General features: G+C 31.1%; 2 protein-coding genes across 2 annotated transcripts; both read left to right on the top strand.

Annotated features, from left to right (window-relative positions):
- Positions 1 to 1,393: 1,393 nt before the first annotated feature.
- On the top strand, positions 1,394 to 12,175 carry LOC139485846 (uncharacterized). The gene is made up of 7 exons (XM_071270486.1): positions 1,394 to 1,557; positions 4,007 to 4,086; positions 7,480 to 7,548; positions 9,360 to 10,134; positions 10,567 to 10,670; positions 11,155 to 11,262; positions 11,933 to 12,175. The coding sequence occupies exons 4-5, from the start codon at positions 9,381 to 9,383 to the stop codon at positions 10,668 to 10,670; spliced, it is 858 nt and encodes a 285-aa protein (XP_071126587.1). The 5' UTR covers positions 1,394 to 1,557; positions 4,007 to 4,086; positions 7,480 to 7,548; positions 9,360 to 9,380; the 3' UTR covers positions 11,155 to 11,262; positions 11,933 to 12,175.
- Positions 12,176 to 12,184: 9 nt separating this feature from the next.
- LOC139485845 (uncharacterized) lies at positions 12,185 to 18,068 on the top strand. The gene is made up of 3 exons (XM_071270485.1): positions 12,185 to 12,698; positions 13,880 to 14,051; positions 15,494 to 18,068. The coding sequence occupies exons 1-3, from the start codon at positions 12,210 to 12,212 to the stop codon at positions 16,195 to 16,197; spliced, it is 1,365 nt and encodes a 454-aa protein (XP_071126586.1). The 5' UTR covers positions 12,185 to 12,209; the 3' UTR covers positions 16,198 to 18,068.
- Positions 18,069 to 26,023: the final 7,955 nt, after the last annotated feature.

The raw sequence follows: 26,023 nt of genomic DNA, 5'->3' as shown, positions 1-26,023 counted from the left end.
AATTTCAGCATAAATATGCAGACAGAACTTTCAAAACATGGTAATCAGATATGGCCCTACATTCCTGCCTTTTTGAACAATTTGAAAACTTGGTTACTTGTTCAGAAGATTTAAAACCCTTATCCACATTTACAGAAACTGATACATATGAAATTTTAACGGAGGCTGGAATACTTCCAGATTCATTTGAACATTTATGTGTGTGCAGTGCGGGTTACACTAATGTCCTGACAATGTCCTGACAATGTCCTGACAAAGTCCTGACAGAAATGTAAATGCCTAATACTTTTTTGTTATTGGGAGGATTTACTTGAAATTTGAAATCAAGCAAGATGAGAACTTATATTTAATAAATAAAATTAAAAAAATAAAAAAAAAATAATTTAAGACTTAGAAAACTTGACCTGACCAACTTGACCTCGAAAATACTATTGTCCTGACAATGTCCTGACAGAAATGTAAATGCCTAATACGTTTTTGTTATTGGAAGGATTTACTTGAAATTTGGAATTAAGCAAGATGAGAACTTATATTTAATAAATAAAATAAAAAAAAATAAAAAAAAAATAATTTAAGACTTAGAAAACTTGACCTGACCAACTTGACCTCGAAAATACTATAGTCCAGACCGATATGAAACGGCTAAAACATAATTTATTATTGACAGGATAGACTTCAAATTCGATACCAAGGAAGATTAAATCATTTATTACAAAAATATAAGAAGAAAAAAAAGAAAAAAAATATTTTAAGAGTTAGAAAACTTGACCTGACCAACCACGTCCAACCGTGACAAATGTCCTGACCGATATAAAACTGGTAATTTAATTCTCAAATTCGGTCGGATTGACTTCAAATTTGACACAAGACAAGAGAGTAACATTGAGTAAATACTCATTTGAAAAAAAAATAGGGGGGAAATACTTTAAGGGTAAAAAAAACTTGACCTGGCGAACATCGACTTTGTTGTGAATAAATGACCGATATAAAAGTGCTAATACTTGCAACATTGTTGGTATGATTGAGTTCTTAATTGAAACCAAGTCAAATTGTAACGTTTTTATTTTTATACTTGCTGCAATAAATTGGAAACAAAATATTTCAAAGGAAATAAATACTTGACTTAACCCCTTAAACTTAATACACAAACAACAACATTTTTAGTTCTTACCTTATATTGTAATTGAATTTATATATGTCCTATCCATAAAATACAACATCCAAAGCAAATAAATTTTGTTAAATGAAAAGATAGGGGAAATATGAGTTGCTGAGTGACTGTGAGTATTGTTTACCCCTTTGTAACACAAATCTACTTAATTTGATTAATAATTCAGATTGACTAATGAAACTAATTATTGAATTATTAACCTCAATTAAAAACTATAAAAATGTAAATTGTGTGAAGTGACAATATCCCTCAGTTCTCATCCAAAAATCCAAAATGTACCCGAGAGAGGGAGGAAAACCAAATCAATCACAGGAGGAAGACCGTTGGACATTGTCGGAGTTCAAAGATTAGAGAACATTGGGGAATCATTATTCCAGTCAATACTAGTAAGTATTTTATCAGAGTTTTCAAAGGCAAATCATTGTTTGTTAACTTCCAAATCATAAGGTTGGGGCCCAGGGGCATGTATAATAGATGTTTTGGGGCGGAAATATATGCCAGTCGACTGGTAATAAAACGAATTATAGTTAACCCGTACCAATGTAAACTCGTACCAACGTCAACTCGTACCACTAAATAATAACTCGTACCAATGTAAACTCGTACCACTGCTAACTCGTACCAATGTAAACTCGTACCACTGCTAACTTGTACCAACTTATTTAAATGCATTTGATTGGTGTTTAATTATGAATATATACTGTTATTTTTCTCAATACCTCTTAAGTCTGTAAAATGTATATAATTTGAAAGTAAAATGACCAATCTGTAGCTAATGTTCCATGTGTATTAGATATAGACATACCTTGGCAGATTTGATTTGTTGTCTCCCTTGAATCATTCTTTTTTAAACTTATACTGATAACCATTGGATTTAATTTTTAATCATTCCAAATCAGTTACATTTAATAGATTTGGGTACTTTTCTTTTGTTTCTCGAAGGTATTTTATTCACTGAAAGAATTAATTTAGTGTGTTTTAAAGGTTGTAAATTGTTTATGAACAACATGTTAAAAGTATTAAATTTTTAATATATAATATTTTGCACAAGCTATGTTTACCGACCGAGCAAGGGTTGCATAGCCAGTGAAAGTTGTTCTTTTAGTTGTAATGATAAACGAACGAGGTAAGGGCAAAATAGCCAGTCACGATCGTTTTCAAAATATGACAACTTCTTTTAAGATTTTAAGTTATGTCATGTTCATTTAATTTGTGAGATATGCATTGCTTTGAAAAAGAGTAGTGACACCTTCACAGGAAAGTGAATGAGACAGGAAAGTAAATGAGACCTGAAATCTGAAAACCTGAAAACAAGTTGATTAGTTAATAATCAACCAATAATCACACAATCAAAGGAATATCATATATTAATTAGCAGGGTATTAAGGTAATTAACAATTTATATTAGTATCTTAATTTAAAAAAAACGTATTTTTGTCCAAGTTTTCATTAAAATCCAGTATAAAATTACAGTAATTCAACTTTTTTTTTATTAATTTTAGAAAGAAAAAACACCACAAAACATTCGTATTTTTTAAAATATTTTTAATGGTACGACTTCCCAGTGGTACGACTTTAAGTTGGTACGAGTTAACTATTTTTGGTACGAGTTAACATGGTACGAGTTTCAGTTGGTACGAGTTAACTTGCTTCCAATAAAACAGTATATGTTAAAAGTTGATAGCACTATTGGTATTAACACAGTGTATAATGTACACCCGTTGAATGGCATATCAGTGGCTGATCCAGAATTTTTGATAAGGGGGCCCATTGACTGGCCTAAAAAGGAAGGGGGCTCAAGTCATGCTTCAGTGATTCCCTAAATAATCAAACAATTTTTTCCCACAAGAGGGAACATTGTTTGATTGCCAATAAAAGGACTATCACAAGGGGGTCTCATTGGGGGTTCTGATCCCAGATCCTGATTACTGTTTTGTCAGATTTCCGTATCACGCTTAAACTATGTACGTAAGCAATTCTCATTTTATTTGTACTTTCCCCTGTCCCGCTGAGACTTCATTTCTTGCGCAATAATTTGATACTTTCACGTATCATGCTTACAAAAAATGGACATTCCCGTGTTACGCTTAGACCCCAATGAGACCCATTCACACGTGTTCAATAATGGATTTAAGAACATTATAGGCCACTGTACAGCTTTCAGCAATGAGAAAAATCCATACCATATAGTTACCTAAAGAAGACACTGACATGAATAAAGTGAAACAATTTAAATGTGAAAACTAATGCGAGTAATGGCCTAATTTGTAACAAAACGATTAATGAGTAGCAATTTTACACACAAAATTTATTAAGTGTTACATCTCACTAATTTATGCATACAAGAGGTAATATTCTTATTTAAAAATAAAATGTGTAACTACAATTAAATTCCTAACATTCTATTGATCACCACAATAAAAATAAATGACTGTAAAATGAACCAAACAAAAAGGTCCTAATTTTTATTTTACAGAAAATCCATTTAAAGATTGATGTTTTTTTTTTAATTTCAAAAGAAGAAAAAAAAAGGTGACACGAACTAGCTTATAGCAAAACAACATTATATCTTACACTCTTCCTGCAATGCATGTATGATCAAAAGGAACCTAATAAGAATATATATGCATGTAATGTTTGTCACAGGTTGCATCAATAAATCATAAATACAATGTAGTACACTTTCAGGCAACTCCTAACTATGTTAAGAAACACGTGTCCAAAGGAGGAATAATACTAAAGATCCTAATGAGTTGTCAATGAGATATCTTGTATTATAAACTGATATTATAATCGTATTAAATCATAATTATAAAGTATTCTTATCTTTAATAGGTATTTGCATTAACTGTAGAAGAAAACTTGTAGACAACATAGAAGAGCCAAAGAAATTTCACGAAATTACAGCAGACAAGGTAACTAAAAAACAAAACCAATCCTGCCTATAATTAAAAAAAACCTATTTTCATAGCAGCACTTAGATGTATATATGTATTGAGTATATACTATAATAGATAATTTTAAATCATTTTAACATAGAATTAAAAGTACATACTACACCTATTTTATATTTTTAAATTAAAGTCGATTTAGAGGTTCTCATTGCTTTTATACCATGAAACAAATACAACAGTTGAAGAACAATCTGAATGTATGGTAAAGTTAAATTGCAGTACAAAAATCATTTGAAGTTACTTTTTTCCTTTTTTTTTGCAGTTGCACAAAAAATTTTAATATTAGACCACACCATTTTAATTCCTTGTTCGACAGACCCGCCCGCACCTATTTTTTTCAAAACAGATTTTTTTTTTATATTTCTGCTTCCCGCATCCGTAAATGTAATCATGTCAATTTCCCGCACTGTTTTTTTGTAAATATTATAAAAAGATATAAACATTTGTCTTTAGATCAAAGTCTTTTAAACCTGTAAATGATGATTTTAAACCTATTAGCACCTCACCACATAGCAAGTTGGAGTGCTCCGAAATATAACAGTGGAAATACCTATACAGAACAAAACATAGGTTTCTTTCCCCCTTACTTATATTCCCTATCACAAAATGTTCGATGTTAGAATAAAATACAAGGAACTTCTGAAAGAATTGCCTTCAACTGCAATTATATTGTATGCTGGCGAAACAAAACTATCCATAGCCGCTGTATGTTTATGCACCTGTCCTGATTGATTCAAGGACCTGTCGTTCAGCAGTTGTCGTTTGTTGATGTGGTGCATTGGTATTTTCCCGTTTGGATATATAAATTAGGTCGTTGGTTTTCCTGTTCGAATTGTGTACACTAATGATTTTGGGGTCCCTTATAGTTTGCTGCTTGGTATTGATCAAAGCCCTGTGTAAAAGGCCGTACTTTGACCTGTGTTTGTTATTATCAGGTTGGGAACAATACTCCCCCCCCCCTCCTTTTTCAGACAAGGGGTCATTTTACTGTTGTAGAAAAGAAAATAGAAATACCAAGGATTTGTAAAGTGCTTCTATACACTTTGATACTCAAAAAGAGGTTAAATACAACATATTTTTAACAACTTTTCTAAAAGAGGGGTCCACTTATTTTGAATAATATCAAACTGTTAAAGTAAATGTGTTAACATGGTTAAAGTCCAGAAATATTACAAAATTCTTCGACCATTTAATACCAGATAGATATATAGTTCTTTGGAAAAATATGAGCTCTTTTGTACTAAAAAGTGTTTTTTACAACAAAATATATTCATGATATTATAAAGTTATATTGACCCCTCATTTAAAGGGATATTTATAACATTAAGGGGTTGTTCCCAACCTGATTATGACTTGGATGGAGAATTGTCTCATTGTCAGTCAAACATACAAAGACCAGATTTAATTATTCAATTATTTCTTGGTAAACAGGGGAAAAAAATACTTCACAAATTAAAGAAATGTCAAAGTACAAGTGATAAATCAAGTTTTAATATTGTCAAATCCTACTATTTTATGTTTACAAAAAAAAATTATAATCGCTCGCCTTTACTTTTCAAGCTTCGCCTCAAAAATTTGCAAATTAAATATTTTTTTATTAAAATTTTCAAATCGCTCGCTCGCCCCAATTTTTGGAGTCCAAAAATTCGTAGAACAAGAAATTAAATTGGTGTGGCCTAATCCAACAATAATTATTGGATATATATCTATTATGTGTTTACAACTCGTCTAAATATATACCCAACAATGTTAGATCTGTAAATGTATCTATAATGTGTTTATATAAATGAAATTTGTATATGTTGTGTACAAGTTATCATTTTGTACAAATTATAATTTGTACAAAAATATTGTACAAATTATAATTTGTATTTTGACTTTGTACAAATTGTAATTTGTACAAAAAGTGCTTGTACAAATTACAATTTGTACAAAAATGGACAAAAATTCACTTATAACTTGTACAATTATTTATCATGGATTTTGGTGAAAAAAGCATCGATACTCATTATTGAAATGCTATTAAATGACCACACACTCACTGAGTACACCTAAGTTACAAAATCAAACATTAGTTCTTTATCATTCGTTTGAGCAGTTGATCTAGTGATTTATGAAATCAGGTATTACAAACCATCTTTTGACTCTCAAATCGATGACGACCTGTTTTACTGGCATTTTAACTGCTTCACATAGCGAACGTTGAAGCTCAAGAACCGTTGCTGTGAATAAACATGTGTATTTCACTGCTTCAGTTGGACTTTTAGACAAATAAATATCCAAGAAAGAAAGCGAGATTAAACACCCCATTTGTTTAAGGAATATGACTATGCTAAAGTCAGGAATATGTCAGTTGTTTTTCTGCCGTTTTTTTATCAATGTTTTTTTTTCAACAAGGATCTTTGTTTTATAAATATCAAACTTAACGGAAATCAGTTGAGACAATCTAAGCTTTAAAAAACAACATTAAACGTATGCAGAACAGACAGACAGATTTTTATTTTATAGTTGGTGTAGTATTATAAAATCATCAGACCCAATGGCATTGAACCATCAATCTTTTCACAAACAAAAGTGAAGCTGAATAAGTCATATAAATCCAATCTCTTGATGTACCAATTACAAATATAACCTATAACTTGTTTAAAGAAAGATTTGATTGTTTTCATGGACTTTATGAAATAACGAATAAGTGGCAACATATCTTTTGAGATCCTTTTCACGATCATCAAAATGCTATACACTTTTTCACGATACAAAATATCAAATTTTACAACTATAATCGTTTTTGCAAACTTTCTAAATAAAACAAAAATCCTCAAAATAACGATAAGAACTAATCAAGCAGTACTGAATGATCTCTTCTTTTTTTTTTAAGAAAAAGTAGTTTATGTATTAAAAATTTGTATAAAAATCCTATTTGTTTACTTTTTTTCTCTCAAAAATTTCGAAGATCAATCTGCCTTTTGTAGTTGTGATAAAACGGTGTATTTTGTTAATTAAGTTTAGTGTGTGGTCAGTTAATTACAATTCTATCGTGTGAAGAAATGCATTTTTCACCAAAATTCATATTTAAAACTGTTGTACAAGTTATAAGTGAATTTTGGTCAAATTTTGTACAAATTGTAATTTGTACAGGCACGTTTTGTACAAATTATAATTTGTACAAAGTCAAAATACAAATTATAATTTGTACAATATTTTTGTACAAATTATAATTTGTACAAAATGATAACTTGTACACAACATATATATCAATATAAATGTATATATTGTATATACGTGTATCTATGTAACTGCAAGATATATTAACCTTGTTAAATATTACATCCTTTTATATAACTTAAATTTTAGGATGATTTTGAAAAGGATACCAGTAACCAAGACAAACCATACGACCTAAGAGAAACGACATATGATTTAGTAAGTTGTATAAATTATGTTAATTCTGGACATATATATTCATAATGTTTTATTAACCAACTAAGTACATTATTGCCAAAAATGACTGGTTATTAAAAATAACATATTTTCTGTAATGGCCCTGTTTTTCTGTAATGGCCCTATTTTTTCTGTAATGGCCCTGTTTTTCTGTAATGGCCCTGTTTTTCTGTAATGGCCCTGTTTTTTCTGTAATGGCCCTGTTTTTCTGTAATGGCCCTGTATTAATGCCCAGTTTGTCTGTATAAAGCACAGTTAGGGTTTTTAATAAAGTTAATAAAATTAAATTGTAAAGAGTATAATACTTTTTTGTATTTTATTTAATTTAGTTACCAGCAACCAACATTAAAGAACCATATATAGGGATCACTGTTCCTCCTGTTTTTCAACACATAACTTCTGTCAACTTAATATCTTGGATATTTGGTATATTAACACATACACTTTTATTCAGTTGGTTAATAAATGTATTAAGAAATGGGTGTTTTTATAATGGCTCTGTTATATGTCCTCGGTCAGTAATAATGGCCTCGGATGTCTGTAATGGCCCTCGGCGTTGCCTTGGGCCATGACAGACTTCCTCGACCATTATAACAGACCTTGGACATATAACAGGGCCATTATAAAAACACCCATACATTAATACTATAGTAAAAATCGTGTTTAGGGAACTATTGTCTATTATCATGATTATAGGAAATCACAATAATTTTGTAATTGTGATGTTTCATATATGCATATACATGCGTTAGATTCTCTAGTATCCTGCTTTTGTTCTGTTAAAAGCTATACTACATGTATATAGATGTAAGAAGATGTGGTATGAGTGCCAATGAGACAACTCTCCATCCAAGTCACAATTATAAAAGTAAACCATTATAGGTTAAGGATCTTCAACACAAAACCTAGGCTCACACTGAACAACAAGCTACAAAGAGCCCCAAAAATTACTAGTGTAAAATCATTCAAAGGGGAAAACTAACGGTCTTATCTATATAAAATACGAAAAACAAGAAACACTTAGGCCAAATAAAAATATATGTGTGGTTCCAGTTAGCCTACCTACCCTACTTTTTAGTCTCTAAAATAGCGTACCCTAAAGATTTTTTTGCCATTTTTCATTAAGCACTGTTAAAGTCGGAATGTTGCTCCCATAGACTCATTGAAAATAAAACATAAAATAAAAAAAAATCCCTACCTACCTACCCTATTTTTTTAAAGATGTAACTGGAACCACACATACTTTTTTTTTTTGGCCTTAGGAACCACTTGAAAAGACTAGTCTTGTAAGTTCTATGTTATATTGCAGAGTAAAATCAATAATCTTACAATGTAGGAAAATATTTAAAAAAAAATTTGCTATGAAATAGGAGAAAAGCTAGATGAGTCTTGCTTTACAACATCTTTCTAAAACTCGTTATTTAATTTTCATCTTTTCCTACTCTGTACTTAAGTTGTATTTGTATATATATACACATAAATTACATTAATAATATGTGTAACTTAATAGCAACAATCATAGATTAAGTTATATACTTGCAATGAACAAATGGTATGCATGCTCATATAATCAGGCATTGTACATTAGAGTATGATGTTTACTGAATGTTCAGTGGCAAATTTTCATGCAATTTCAGGACAAGACAATTCAGTATGATTAAAGATGAAAGTCAAGAATATGTTAATTTAACGGTGTTCCATTATTAAAACAAACAAAAAAACACAATTAGTTGACCTTTAGATTCACTCTTCTCCATTCATTCTTACAATGCAGGATTTATTTTATTATTCAGGATAATTTTCAAAGTTCATATATGGTAACTGACCAATCTAGCCAGAATACAATTTTCTCAAGTCAGAATACAATGTCCTCAAGTCAGACCACAGCAAGTACAATAGAGGACTTTAATAGAGAACATTATGTCGATCTTTTGAACAATTATTTGAACTCCAGAAAGGCATCAGCAATTAGTTTGCCAATTCAGAGATGGAAGGACAGCAGTAAGAGGACAAAGAGAAGATACCAGGGTTTGTTTAAGGAATGCTTCTACACCATAATTGACACATTTTTCCCAGGAGAATATGATGATATATTTAACAATATATGTGAAGATGATGAACACCAGGATGAGGATGATAATGGTAATAGTAAATTGATAACCGCTCTTGTTGAATCCTATGAAAAATCGTCTGCCTGGCAAATAAGGAGACAAGTTTTATCTGTTATGGCAATAAAACTCAGCTTTAGACAGCTTATCAATTACTTACCAGGATTGACTGAATATAGATACTATGTTGCACAGAAACATAGCATATTATACGGTTGTGCAATACCACCAAGTGAAACATGTAAAACTAGAAATAAAATGGATCAGGAAAAGCTTTCCAATTTCTTGGATTTCATTACTTCAAGTCACATCATCAAGGATCTGCCATTTGGAGAAAGACATCTGAAGTTATCATCAGGGGAAGTTATGGATGCCCCTAATATAATAAGATGCATGGGACCTGCAGCCATCATTCAACAGTACCAGGCATATTGTGAGGAGAATGATATCAGTTTACTAGGTAATTATTTAACCTTATCAAGTTAGTAGTTCATATTTAAAGCTAAAGTTTTCCTAATTCAGAAACTGTTTTTGATTTAAATATTACTTGAAGATAATTAATACTAAGCAAATTGTACTGTAATCATCATATAAAATTAAAAAAACGAAGGAAGATGTGGTGTTAAATGCCAATAAGACATATCCATTAACACTAAAGGAAGTGATGAGATATATTTCAGTTGACCTTATACCTTTTAACAATAAGCAGATACCATACTTGAAGCTTTAAATGAACTTTTTAGTAAAAAGGTATTTGAAGATGGATGGATGTGAAAACTCATTAAATTATATAACGAGATTTTACAGAGCTCTAAATTTCTAGCTTTAAAAGAAAAATTTGTTAAAAATTTCATAAATGTACTTCAATAAATGACTTTTTTAAATGTTTCAGGTAGTAGCACAATGTTTAGGATACTTTCGGAATGTTCAGCTACTGTCAGAAAGTCACTGGAGGGACTAGACTACTTTGTTGCAGAAGGAAGCAGGGGATTTTAGGTATTTTATAATTTTGGTACACTGTATCAAACTTGTGCATTGAATGCCTACATATGTACATGTACTAGTATTAACAAATATTATTAATTGAAGCTATTACTTGTATCAAACTTATTATTATATATCAAGCTATTACACTGTATCAAACTTGTCTACATATTATCCTGAATACATGTGTTGTCAATGTAAACATCAACAAAGTCAAAGGCAAAATAGCAATAAACAGATTATCAAGGGGAACCACTCTCATTTGAAAAAATCAGTGATAATTTATAAAATGTTGCCATAAGGTTGAAATAACTGGAAAATTAGGTCACTAGAACTAACATTTTACATTTCAGAAACCTTGATATGTATAACATATGAGTTTAAATGCCCTACTATTCGATTTTTTTCTCACAGTGTGCTAATTTATGTAAACATGTGTACTAACATATATATTGAAAAAAAAACTCATTAAATTTTGTTTTGCTTCTACATTCAGGATCTTCAAGATATTGTTCTGTCAGAAGGATACCCAGAAACATCAAACGGGACTGAATTAAACAGACTGTTGTTAGAAGCAAAACGATATATGAAAACAGATTACAAGGTACATTATTCAATTATGTAATAGCACAAGATATTATCTCAGAAATTGAACCAAATTTCTTGAACTAATATGGTCAATAATCCTCTTTGAGGTGTTCAATTGCAATGATCATATTGTTAGGCAACATATTGAATGTAGGAGTAATATAAACAAGAATGTAAATATTTGAATGTCTCCCTTGCTTTACTGACCATTCATTTTATGTTAAAAGTCTTAAAGATAAAGATTTTACTACAAATATCACATAAACTTAACATTTTTTAAAGATTCATGACAATGAGGTCAAGGTCAGATAAATCATTTCAAACAAACATTAAACACCCTACAATTATTAAATACACCAACATAGTTGACATTTTGATTATGGTAATTGAAAACAGAACAAACACAAAAACTTATCATTGAACAATGAAAATGAGGTCAAGGTTAAATTATGCCTGCCAGGCAGACATTTACGCCTAACAATCATTCCTTGTACTAGATATTGTTGACTAATTTTTTTGAAACAGACTAGACATAATAAAAATGGAAATAAAAATTCCTGATTTATTTGTGAGCCGTTGATTATCATTAAAATTTTGTGAAATGATAAATATATCTTAGTGCTGCAAAAGAATTCTTCTAATATAACTAATCTTACTTTTTAGTTTAATTTGCGTTTTTTTTATAGGTTCATGTGTCAGGGGAGAATGAGGTAGCTGACCATTGTAGAAAATTTGCTTTATCAAGTACTAAAGAGGAACACTTCAAGGATAAATGCAACCATGATCACAATAAGGTTTGTGAATCTTGTGAACAGTTGAAGGAATTATTACATGGAATTTTGAAAGAGGTAGAAATAGCTAATTTTACAGATCAACAGACAAGAGATGATATTGTATATAGAGCTCAGCAAGCAGTGGAGAGCATTTTCCTTAGAAGCTGCGAAATCATTTCTTTTCAATTCAATGAAAGAAGATGAAATTTTTGTTGTATTTGATTGGGCCATGAAATATCTTCCCCGCAAATATAGAGAAGATCAACTTGATTGGTTCGGTAAACGAGGCATATCATGGCACATTTCTGTTTGCTTCCGAAGAAATGCAGAAGAGTTGCAATCTCTCACCTTTGTTCACATCTTCGAATCACAAATTTCACAGGACTCAAAAACAACATCAGCAACAATTTGTGATGTTCTTAACAATGTTTTAAAAAACAATCCAGAGGTAAAATCTGTACACCTATGGTCAGATAATGCTGCATGTTATAAATGTGCTGATACTATAATCAACATCAATAACAACAAGCCTTCAAAGGGACACATTGCATCATACAACTTCTGTGAAGCCCAAGACGGAAAAGGGGCCTGCGATAGAGCAGCTGCTACATTCAAGAGTGGAATTAAGAGATATGTTAACCAAGGGAATGATGTTGTGAATGCTAAGCAGATAAAAACAGTAAGTATTCAGGAATGAATTCTTTTAATTTCTAGACAATCATGTTGTAATTTCTACAATTTTTAAACCATATATGGCAGATGGCAGAATTTAATTTTTGGTGATGAAATTGGAATATATTGTATAATTGCATATGAGACAAATATCGACTCAATACCAGAGATCTTTTTAAATTTACAGGCTTTATAAACAACATCAGAGTTCGCGAAAACTTCGTTTGACCCGTCGGTCATGGTACCGACAAAGCAAGATTATTTGTCAGTCCTACAAAATTTTAGCCAGTCCTAAAAAAATCTTGTCAATTTGATCCTAAAATATCTTTATTATTATTAGTTTTATTTTTCACAGCTACGGACAAATTAATAATGAAGGACCAGTTCTGTTCTTCTGATTGTTCTTAATTAAAGTCATCTTCACTATCTATTTCATCAAATGAATCATTTTCTTAGTATTTGTTAACTCCATCTAAGATTTCAATCGCCGATTGTTTGCCAAGAACAAATTTAGCAGGCCACGTGTAGATTGGCACTTCGGTTTCCATAAGTTTCAGTTTGTTTATAACAGGAAACCAGTACCGGAAATTAGCAGCAGGTACATCTGAAGACCGATGTAAACACATATTGGAACTAGTTGCGGTACAACTAATTACCGATAAAATAGGAACTACAACGGCCGTTTTTACATCGGTCATCAGGACCGGCACTAGGTTTCAAAATACTGGTCCGAGCCTCATTTTGACCGATAGGACCGACAGGACCGACCATTTTCGTGAACTCTGCAACATTGATGTTAAATAGAAAAGATGATACCCCATTATAATAATATCTTTACAAATGTCTCTTATAAGTCCAGCCATACTTCAAATCTGATATTTGTATCTTTGAAAGAGTGGTGTTTAAGTTCATATAATTTTTGGTTATAAAAACCAATATTTAATGATTTATCAGTTATACAATAGATAATTTAATCTGAGACATCACTCTAAACAAAAGGAAGAATTTTAGTCTGATACTTAATTAAAAATTCTTACATAGCTTTACTGTTTGATATCTTATTTAAATTATCCTAACCATAACATTAGAAAGATGGTTGCCCTTGAAGCACTGACTTTTCTATTGATTGAAACAGATTTTTATTATTGATAAATACAAATATTAGATAATTTGTCTTGTTTATTTCAGGCCATTGAAAGAACTAAAAAAAATGTTAAATGCCAAATTAAAGTTGTGAAGATCCAAACCAGAGACACTGCTACAAAGAATCAAGCTTCTATACCTGGCATAACATCATACAACAACTTTGTGTTTGAAAATGGAGGACTTAGAGTTTGGAAAGCATATGGTATAGGGCCAGGTATGCAAATTATGAGAAAAGTTATTTAAAATGGTCTTTTTAACATTTATCAACTTTGCTTAAACAGTAGTAAAATGTCTGGGGCATATTTTTTTTTACCTATGTCTGTCCTTTTTATATGACTGCAAAAAAATTTGCTTTGTATATTGGTATCACGTAGTTGTTGTATTCGTTGGTTTTCGCAAAATAACTTTAGTATACGTAAATAGAAATCTATGAGATTTAAACACGAGATTTATGACTGATTAATTTTGGGGGTTATGGTCCAAACAGTTTAGGAATTCGGGGTAAAAAAAAGGCACAAATAAGCATTCTTCTAGTTTACAGACAATAACTCATGGAATGGTGTATGGATCTCTTTGAAATTATACCACAAGTTTCCATACCACAAAGGCGAAGCTATTTATTTTGTTTGTCTGCCTCACATTTTGTATAAGAACTGTTTGGTGATTCCACTCAACAAAACAATTTTAAGATTGTCTTTTCACATTGAGAAGTGGGTGTTACTACATGTACTACAAATGCCTAATGACATGTTGTGGAATTATTTGGCATGTCAGTTTGCGGTGCACATATTTTGTCTGTCTCAACCTTTTGCTGTTTCAAGCTTTTATCTGAATTTTGTTTTTCTTAATTTACCATAGATCTAATGACAGAAAGTGTATTATTTTGTATGGGAGCACCACTTGTATATTTGTATACCCCCCCTTTGAAAAAAAGGGGGGTATACTGTTTTACCTCTGTCTGTCCTTCAATCAGTCCGTCAGTCCATCCGTCCGTCAGCCTGTCAGTCAGTCCGTCCGTCCCATGAATATTTTTCGTCACATTTTTCTCAGGAACTACACTACCAGGATTTCTGAAATTTGTTTTCAGGCTTGATATAAGTCAGCTATACCGTGTGATGCGTTTTCAGATTCATCACTCAACAACTTCCTGTTTACCGAACACTTGTTTGATTTTACACATGATAGCCAAGTTGAAAATTTTTCGTCACATTTTTCTCAGGAACTACAATACAAGGATTTCTGAAATTTGGTTTAAGGGTTAATATAAGTCAGCTATACCGTGTGATGCGTTTTCAGATTCATCACTCGACAACTTCCTGTTTACCGAACACTTGCATATTTTTACACAATTAATATTATCCACTTGCGGCGGGGGTATCATCAGTGAGCAGTAGCTAGCAGTTTCACTTGTTGATACAGCCGTTTCCATTTGTACTTCACTTCCCTGATGACTGAATCAAGTAGCTGTAGCACATCATTTATACTATGCATAACTAGTTTTCAAGACCAGAACACAAGAATAAAAAAAAAACGAATAACTAGTAAATTTACAATTACTATATTTTGCAGGTAGAATACATGTATGTTAAAACTATTATGCAAAAAAATATGTGATTGTGATATGTTTTAATAAAAATTTAAACTATATGATTTTAGGTCTGCTTATTCCATGGACTACAATAGTAAAGACCAGTCAGTATGCTCTATGTTCATTGTTGGTTGAGGAGGAAAGTTGCACTGAAGATTTATTATCCTTTGGATGTGTAAAAAAAATAAAAAATGAGGAAAATAATGAGGAGAGTTTATTCACATGTTCTACAGATGGATGTATGAAAAGTTTTTCAAAATACAAAGATCTAGAATTGCATCTTCATGTGAATAACTGCACTTTGGTTCCAGAAAAGCAATGCAGGATAGATTTAACCAAAACACTCTATGTTGAAAAATTAAAAACCAGTGAGACCCGACCTGTTGTTAAGTTTTCTGACACAGTTCAGAGCTCTGGTGAAACAGACTTAGATCAAGGATGGGCTTTGCGGAAACAACGAAAAACCACTCGCTTCAACGATAAGCAAAAGAAATTTCTAGATGAGAAGTTTAAACAGGGAACCGTAACAGGAAACAAAGCTGATCCTACTGAAGTCGCTAATGAAATGAGACATAAAAAACTAGCAAATGGAGACAGAATGTTTGAAATTAGTGAATTCCTTTCTTCACAACAAATAAATAGCTACTTTTCTAGGACATTCAGGAACTTAAAAAGCAGTTCAGATCAGGATCAACTAGCAGCAGCTCAATTTGAACAAAATCTTACAAATTTAAATTCTTCAGTCTTGTCTAAGCTGTCTGCAACCAATTAAGGGCATATAATACAGATATAAATTTTGTAGATTTATTTCCTACATAATTTTGACACAACTTTTCTTTATGATTTGAAATCTAAATATGCGTATAAAAATATACCTTCATGACTAACTTTCTTAAGATATTACCATTTCATTTTGAATGTTTGAGGTTAAAAGGTAAAGAAGATCATACTTCAAATGTTTGCTAAAAAAAAAATTAAATATTTCAAAGAAAAAAGTTCACTCAGTATTTGGTACATAAAGAGCTGAGTATTCTTTAAATAGGCTTTTAGGAAAGTTTCAAAGTTAAAAGATACTCTTTAGTAACATAAAATTGTTTTGAATTTTGCTGCTGTGTTATTTGCCCATATGCAATGATCAAGTTATTATTTCCCAAATTATATGTAAATTTAAAACCATTTATTGTCTCCTATGTTGTCATTTGACACGACTTTTTTCTGTCATATGTCCTCCTACCTTTTATATTTTGATATCTTTTTATGAAACCTTTATGTACACAGAATGAAATCCACAAGGCTATATCAATTTTTTTCATTTTTTTTAACTATTTATTTTTTCTGGAAAAGAGGGTAGGGGTGGCTATTGATTTGTTCTGGTTTATTGCTATTGATTTCTTTTTAATGTATTGAATATTATTGAAACATGAAAGGTGATGTCCTCACTATGTCAGTATATTTTGCTAATCTTAATTGCACTTAAATGTCCCTTCTATCTGTCATGTCTGTATAAACTTAAATTTGACAACATTTCATATAAACCATACGTTTTGATTGGTCCATAAAGTATTTGCAATAAAGATGGAGGGGACCTTCAGTTATCCAAAACTAATTAAGGCATTGGAATAAACAAGCAAATGTTAATAGAAAGAAAAAGTTATTCATTTAATGATTATTTAGATTTAAATTGGGTTTTTTTCTTAAAAAAATTGTGGTTTTTAAGGAAAAGCATCGGGGAAGTTTGTATTGTGTACATTGGTGGTAAAACTAATTTTCCTCAGAAAAGCAGATATATGTTTTTCTTGTTTTTCTATGTAATACTGTTATTTTTTAAATAATGCTAATTAAATATTTCATATTTTCACAAAAATAAGACACGTTTTAGCTTATAACGTTTATATCCTACAATATGAAAAAAAATCAATGCATGAAGTTTTATGCTAAATGACCTTGAATTAAAGACAATGACCTTGAAATATTTTTTTTTATAAATTGCTTTCATTCATTCTAATTGCATAATGTTTTAAACTGCTTATGTTTCACAAGTTATAATAGTATGCATACTGTAATTAAAGACAATCTATGGGGTATGAGAGATAAAATTTGACTTAATTTTCTCACATTTCATGAAAAATTCAAATTTTTCAAATTTTTAAAAAAAAAAATTAGTAAATTTACTCATTCTAAATTTTTAACATATAATTGTTGAATATCTTAATTTTTACTGGGTTATTAACAATTTGGCTGGAAAAATCGCGAAATTTTTTTTTTTTAATTTGAAAATGTGTTATTTTTGGAATTTGGAGGTTCTTTATACTTTTGGAAAATATGCAAAATTGACTGAATAATTTCGCATTTTTAGCTTTTCATATTTTTTGTTGTTTTTGCATATTTGAGTAGACCTTATCTTATTCTTTTCATGTGCAAACAGTATATTAATATTTCAGATCAATAAAATATGATAATTTCATCACAGAAATACCAGTTTTTTTCTTTTTTGACCATTTCTAAGCAAGCTTAAAGGGCAAAATTTATGACCATGCGTAACCATGGCAACAACATAGAATGTGTTCAAATTTAATTTTTTTTTTTTATATTTAGGTTAAGACCAACATATAAAACAAAAATTTCTTAAATCTGAAAATATTAGTGGCCATCAATATTCCTTATCCTTTGATGCTTACAGAGAATGTCTCTTTAAAAAAGCTAATCAATTTATCAATTAATTTACCTAAAATACTAAAGTATCATACCTCTGTACTAATGATAGTTTGCATTTGTTTATAATTCAACTGTCAACAGGTTAACAGTAAGTGTAAGGCAAATAAGCAATTATAAACGGCATCAACTAAAAACTCCGTATGTTGTAATTAACTGAAATGCTGATTTCTTTTACCATTTTCAAAAACTGGAAAGTAGGCGTTGAAAGTCGTTATGATTGATTGAAGCCTAGAGGTTTTAACATCTAGAAAAAAACCAGACTAAACTGGTGTATAGATTGATGCGAACGTTGACAAATAGCTGTTGTACGTCCATTCTAAGGTCATCGTTCTCAAAGACCCAGAACCAAACACTAATGTTTTATTTTTTTGTTTTACATACCACACATATATTGGTTGATAAAGAAAAAACATCATGTTTTAACAATTAGAAAGATCCAGACTGAACAAATATCTATTTTATCTGCAATCGAAGTGGGTTTTACAGCGGTATTTATCAGAAGTGAATGATAACAAAGTCAAAGATATATAAGATTCCATGCAAGTGTAGCGTGGTGCATAATCGCTTGATATCACTTATCAGTTTCTTGTATATGGGTAACATACAATCTGCTTAAATAGAGATCATGTGTCCAAACCTTTCTTACAAGGATCTGAGAATATTCTGTTTTACTCCTGTTCTACAAATTATTACATCAGCCTATGCAATTATAGTCTTTGAATATTTGAAGGTGTATATTAATCCGACAAGAACCAGAGAATCCATAAAGGTTTGTTAAAAAAGTAGATTGCGTCTTCAGATCCTTTGTTAGCAAATGATGCACATAGATATATTTTAATCAGATCATGTCACATGGAGCAAGATCTGCTAACCTTTCGAAGCACTTTAGACCATCAATGTTACAAATGTTGTTTTGCTATGTCTTTAGTTTGTATGGTATGTTTTATAGACTTTTGTTTGTATTTGTTGTATTTGTTGTTTTGGCGTTTTCCGATTGTCTTGGACCTATTGTTTGAATATGACTTTGGTATTCTCCGTTCCTCTGTTTCCATTATGCTTGTTTTTTTTTCCATTTTGACGTAAATTTCTCAGAAACTGCTGTCTATAGATTGGTAATATTTGCTACACATGAATCCATTTTTTTCTGTAAGCTATATGAAAAATATTTCTACAGGTACTGTTAAACAAAATTAAAGAAACACTTTAAAAAAAGGGAAGTAAAATAAAGAAGACAACAAATTCTTGTAATATAAGTTTGCTATGTTCCATTCTGGACTGCAAAGTTCTTATAAACGCCGGCTAATGAACAAAACGGAACGACATCTTTTTAATTGCTGGCTTACAAAGGACTATGATATAAAAGAAACACACTGGCTGTCCGTCTCTCAGTTCATGTGTCTACCGAATGGCATGTTTCATAAACCGTGCTGTTGATTTTGATGAGATTTACAGAAACCATCTTTGACGTCAAACAAGAAAACGATTGATCTAAAAACATATGGAATAGTTTTACTGCAAATGTAATATAAACTGTGTATCATCACAAAGGGACAGTAGCTACGAGACTTCATAAATTATAAAGAAATAGGGAAATAATAATTTGCTTTTAGCAGCTAATTTGATTCAATTTTGTTAAAAGAAGCCAAGAAACATCGCTGATAAAGTATTCACTTGTATTTAGCTCGAGATTGGTAATGCACGTTTTCAGGTATTAACAAAAAGAGCATTCAAATTGAAACAAGGATGAACTATTTGGCTGACTTATTCGATCTAAAATAATTATACAGGTGAAAACGATGATAAACACACTTTTAATTTACAATAAAAAAGCAAACTCACATAGAAAAATCCAATTGCACGTGGTCGCATTCTATTGATATATACATCGTGTTTTATGACCGTCGGATGTCAAACCAATGGTAATTAATTAGATTGCGTATAGTCAAAAATACACGCGAAATGCTGATACATATTATTATAACGATGTATGTTTAATAAACAAAACAAAAAAAGTAAACTCATGATAAATGAAATAATGAAATATATAAACACAAATGTAACTAAATACATGTAAACACACACAAAATTGAACTTAATATAATGTTATGAAATATAAAAATTACAGCTAAATTCCTTCAATTTGCACACCTCAATTAACTCTGTACACTTCGCCGTAAGGTTGAACGTGATATAAATTTGGGTTACTCCCCTTAGATTTCTTTTAATCGAACTGATATACATGAAACTATTTTCACACATTTCACACAAAATTTTCATGAGAGCGTAACAAAGTAGCTGTGTTTGACTAAATGTACAGTTTTGAAGTTTTTTCCAACTGAGAATGATATACGCCATTCCAATTCTTCGTGTGGTGACCTTTTGAAACCAACTGGTGCTAATACCACTCCATGATTTATGATCATCTGCTCTGTCTTGTGATTTAGACAGGAATGATTTGACTTAGCAATCCATTGGGCTGCAGGTTTAACCCAATATTTACTAAGTAGGCAACGAGTAAGGGCAGTAAATCCGAACCTGTCGGTAACATATGGTCCACGTATAATGGGAATAATGTCATCCAAAAATAAATGTTTGAGTGGTAAATTTGACAGATAATATTTTCCTCTAAATCGTTCACAGAGTTTTTGCACCAAAACTTCCGCTGATAATGATCACTTTTAAGTCGTCACTGGAACGATTATCACAAAATGTGTTGATCAGTCTGATCGTTTTGACATGATTTCTTTTCAATATAAATCATCACCAAAATTTTATTTGATTATGAACAATAATTTATTTATTAATCAGAAATATTTAATAAGTGACAGTGTTGGTCATCAGTGTAAAGGTCTCATATTACTTCCCTTTAAAACTAAATTGATTCCAAAGCAACTATCGTCTGTTTCATGCTGTTTACATCGTAAGCTAATTCAGTTTACAAGGACAGTATTTAAGAAAAACACCTCTTTCTATTTCCGGAAATATTTCTTTCAGAAAAGTTTTATTACATTTACATTAAAAAATAAATAAAACTCACAATTGGGAAGCCAAAATCATCTCTTTTGTCGTAAAGTTTAGCTTTGACCGACCCTCTTAGTCAATATCTAGATATACAATGTAAGTCCAAATCAAATGGCAAAAATCAAAAACTCAAATACATCAAACGAATAGATAACTGTCATATTCCTGACTTTGTATGGGCATTTTCTTATGTAGAAAACGGTGGATTGAACCTGGTAGAGCAAACCTCTCATAACACGGAATTAAAGTACCTACGCCTTGTTTAAGGCTGGATTTATATTATTCGTAGTCATCTGATCAAGTTATGCTGAATATACGTAACACAGTTTTCTTTGCTTTCAAATGTTTTCTGTTTAAATCCTTCTTGCGTTTTTTTTTAATACAACCGTATGTCTCATATTTTATTAGATGTTCTAATAGATCGGTAGTTTTATTCCGAGTTCCTTTATCGTTTGATTTTCGGCTTTTCTCTACCATGAACACAGTTTGGAACATAATCAGTATCTGTTTAGAATCTAAGTATGTTCTTGCCGGTTTCCCGTTAATTACCATTACATTTATGCCGCATCTGGGGTTACTTTATCTCTTATTTTGTATTTTATGGTTGTCATATTTTGAATGATTATTTATATTTTGAGGATTAGCAAATCTTGTGTGTCCGTATATTTTATTGCATTGTAAGTTAACTTGATGGTAGTGATACCCGTCACGACAAGGCATTGCTCACATGAAATATGTACCGATGCAGTGTGTCGTTTGACCTCGTTTACACCACTACCCTTAGTTGGTGCTTCTTATAACGGTAGGAGACACTGTATATAACATACATACAGCCAGAGACTTCATGTGATATTAACGATTTGTTTGGGTATCAGATTTGACCCATAACCTTTTGATTAATGGTAAAATTGATTATGTCGGAAACAAAAGGGCCTTGAATGGTTTATGTTTTAATTAACACCAATATTTATTATATATAAAGTTCATTTTTTTTATCTATGGTGTTAACGTCATTCCGACTAAACATTGCGCATTTGATTTTAGAAATATACATTATCCAATCTAATGCAATAATTTCAGAGTATTGTCCTGCGACCAAAAAAGTAAAATGTCGATATGTGCTTCTTTTGTAGTTGTGTTTATTCAATTGTCATCGGACTAAGTTGTATATTTAATTGTAATCGGTTGTACTTATACATCCCGTCATACATTGAACGGCACAAGTTATTGTGTTTCTACCTGCAGTCGGGGCACTTAGCGAACTCCATAATATTATGGAATTCCGTAATTTTTGTGGAAAATTAAAGTTGTCTCCCTTTGACTAACAGGCTAAATTTAAGATGGGAGATAACTATATTTTGAAACTGATTCTCCACAAAAATAAAAGGGAGACAAATGAAATCTATTTATTTTTTTCTTAAATACAATGGAAAAAAATATATAATAACATGAAGGGATGTTACCTCGGTGAAGAGTACTCGCTCGGTAAAACATTTACAAAATGGAAACACAAAATTATATCCATTTTATGTATTGTGGGTCGTTGTCTTTTTCATTGTTTTATATATGTAAACTGTATATTATGTATAATGTTTTAAGCCATTGGCTCATATGGGCGTAAAGTTCTTTTCAATAAAGAATTTAAGGACTTATAAACGTAAAACCCTCAACATTATAACAATGGACTAGATAATATGAATTATATACCATATAAATCATAATTAAAAGCTTATTTAATACATGACATACATGTTCTTATTTTATTATGTAAACTGACAACTATCTAATCCAGTAATTAAGTGATATCTATAGAAAAAAATATTACTCAAACAACAGTATTAAGGGACCGTAAAAAACACATTTTTGAAATAATCAACAAAGGGGTGATGTTTGAACTAACTGATGATCACTGATGACTTTAATAATTTTCTGAGGGTCTACATAAGGTGCATTGAATTTGTCTGATCTAAAAGTAGTATCTTGACAACTGTGCCTGGGATGAGGCTAATTCTCAACTTTATTTGTAACTAACAGTCCTGCTGATGAAAATATATGCTCTGACGGTATAAATGGTGAGGGAATGACTTAGATTAGCTTAAAATGCAAGATTTTGAAAACTGATCTTGTTCATGGCATACCTCTGTTTGGGAGAATTTTAAATGAGAGCTAAGCTGAAATATTCGATTCGTATTTTAATTATCGAAAAATATTAGATAGTATAATTGCAGGACATAAATACAACTATTGACAAATTGTTGATGCAATCACATTGACGTATGCGTATCTGTTTCCATATGTGTGCTATAAATACATTATAATCTGCAGAGATATATAAACTGTGTAATTATAAATCGTCTAAGCTACAAAATATTGTGTTTTATCAATGAAGTGAAATACGATACTAATACATCTGTGTACTGTAAGCTGCAGTAACAAGGTATTTGATTTTTAATGGCTCAAGTGCATCAGGAAACCTCATTATATCTAGTGATAGTTCAACGATTAGACATTTCTCTTAAGCTAGAAACAGAGGTCACATTGGTACGCTGATCCCTCAAATTGCACTTGCCACTTTAATATATAATATTTTGTGATAAAAGTTTAGAGATTAACTTTGAAAACAGACAACGCATCACAATACACAAGCGTAGATATTAGTTATAAATTATTATTTTTGTTTTAACTTTAATTGTTCATATGCTTCTGAAGGAAAACAAACTAATCGACGACACAAAATAAAATAAAACTAAATTAATCATTTGAAAAAGTCTATATAATAGAAAAACACTCACAACAAATTTATGAGTTTGTTTGAATGTTAAATTCGTTTGTTTTTTTCTTTCGTATGTTCTAAGAGGGGGGATAGGAGGGGTCCTGATCCCGAAATCCCGGACTTAAAAAAACGAAATCCCGAGGTCCCGAATTTAAATAAAGTAAATCCCGACGTCCCGAAATCCCGAGCTTAAAAACACCCGATCCCGGAGTCCCGATAAAGGTCCTATCCCCCTTCTTCTTACTTTCACGGACTTCAACGTGAAAGGTTACTGGAATTTAAATTAAATTTATAATAAATGCTAAAAGCTTGTGAAATACTAGAACTCTTTTCTTCTCGCGTTTGTTTGAATTATATGACTAATGTTATGGCATATTCAACTAAACTGGGAAGCAGCGCTGTATTTTGTTTACGTGCTAATGTACAAGTAGATTTAAATAGTCAACAAAACTTAATATGACTCCGCGAGCACCACAGTCTTTCCTCTGACATATAATACAGGGGCGGATCTAGCCATATTAAAAGCGGGGTCCTAAACTCAGGACAAAAAGGGGGGGTCCAACTATATGTTCCCATTCAAATGCATTGATCGGCAAAAAAGAGGAGGGTTCAAACACCCGGACCCCCTCCCCCTGGATCTGCTAATGTAATAGTTCTTATTAATTGCCTCGAAAAATATCACTCATACGAAAGATGTCTATGCCAGCACGAAACTGACGGGTCGGTTTGAACATGACATGACACATTTAATTGTATTGCAATACATGTATTGTAATCTTTCTTTTAACATAAGCAGTATTGTTCATATGTTCAATTAATTTATGAAACTTTTCTAGGAGTTTTTGCTTAATTTTATTCTAATAATACGGTAGAGAATTAATATTTCCTGCAGGAAAAAAATGAGTAACAAGTCAACCTTCAATATTATTGCATTCATCACACAAAAAAACTACAAACAAGCTGTCCCAAGTCAGGATCATGTAATTCAGTGGTTGTCGTTTGTTGATGTATTACATATTTGTTTTTCGTTCATTTTTGTACGTTATTTAGGTTTGCATTGTTTTATATTTGTCATTTCGGAACCTATTATAGCTGACTATGTGGTTTGGGTTTTGCTCATTGTTGAAGACCGTACGGTGACCTATAATTGTTAGTTTCTATGTCATTTGGTCTCTTGTGGAGAGTTGTCTCATTGGCAATCATACAACATATTTTTTATAAGATAAAGTTTAGTTCACGATTTCTGAAATCTTTCAACATCAAGAATCACTTACTCAGTGAAAATTGTTTTTCTTGAACTTGAGGTGAGTGATATTTTCCCCATATCGAAGTCTTAACTAATATTTCATGTCGAGTTTTTATCATTGCATACTGAAAGAGGAAAAAAAGGAATATTGCAGCTAGACAAAGTCTTTCAATTTTATTTATTCATTCATTGTCTGCACTGTAAGGAAAGATTCGAATTACCTCTATTTTCACTACTGTCCCGGAATATTGTGCGAGTTAAAACAAACCAAAAAACGCCAGTTTAATAATAACTGGAGGCTCAAAATTCAAAATAGCCTGTGTTGCTCATCTTGGTATATATCATATTAGACAAGACACACTTCAACATAGTAGACGAGAAAAGTATTAATGACAAAAACAGATATGTTTTTTTTTTATCTTATATTGGCGGTCATTTAAGTCTGTTCAGTTTCTCTCATTTATATCTTATTTAGGACTAAATGCTTAAGTTTCAAAGATATAAATCAAACACTGCATCCCCGCTTATTTACTATTTAGCCATTCTGCCATCTTGGTTGATATTTGGTCAATGGATACATTTTTTTGAACTAGATACCCTAGGGATTGTTTATGCAAAGTTTGTTTTAATTTGGACAAGTATAGTTTCAGAGGAGAATTTTTTGGCAAAGGATTACTGAAATGTAAGACAAATTGTGGGAAATTAACTGTAAAAGGCAATAACTACTTTTTGTAGACCTTGTTTTGCTGAAAAGGTTTGCTGTCAACAGTTTTTCTTCATGCATGGTAATATTCAGGATGATAGCCAAAAACTGCAAAATTTTCTTTCAACTATCAGTTCAAG

This window comes from Mytilus edulis, chromosome 8 (assembly GCF_963676685.1).
Source record: "Mytilus edulis chromosome 8, xbMytEdul2.2, whole genome shotgun sequence".
Lineage (NCBI taxonomy): Eukaryota > Metazoa > Mollusca > Bivalvia > Mytilida > Mytilidae > Mytilus > Mytilus edulis.
Note: the sequence above shows the minus strand (reverse complement) of the source record. Positions and strands in the feature narration are given on the sequence as shown.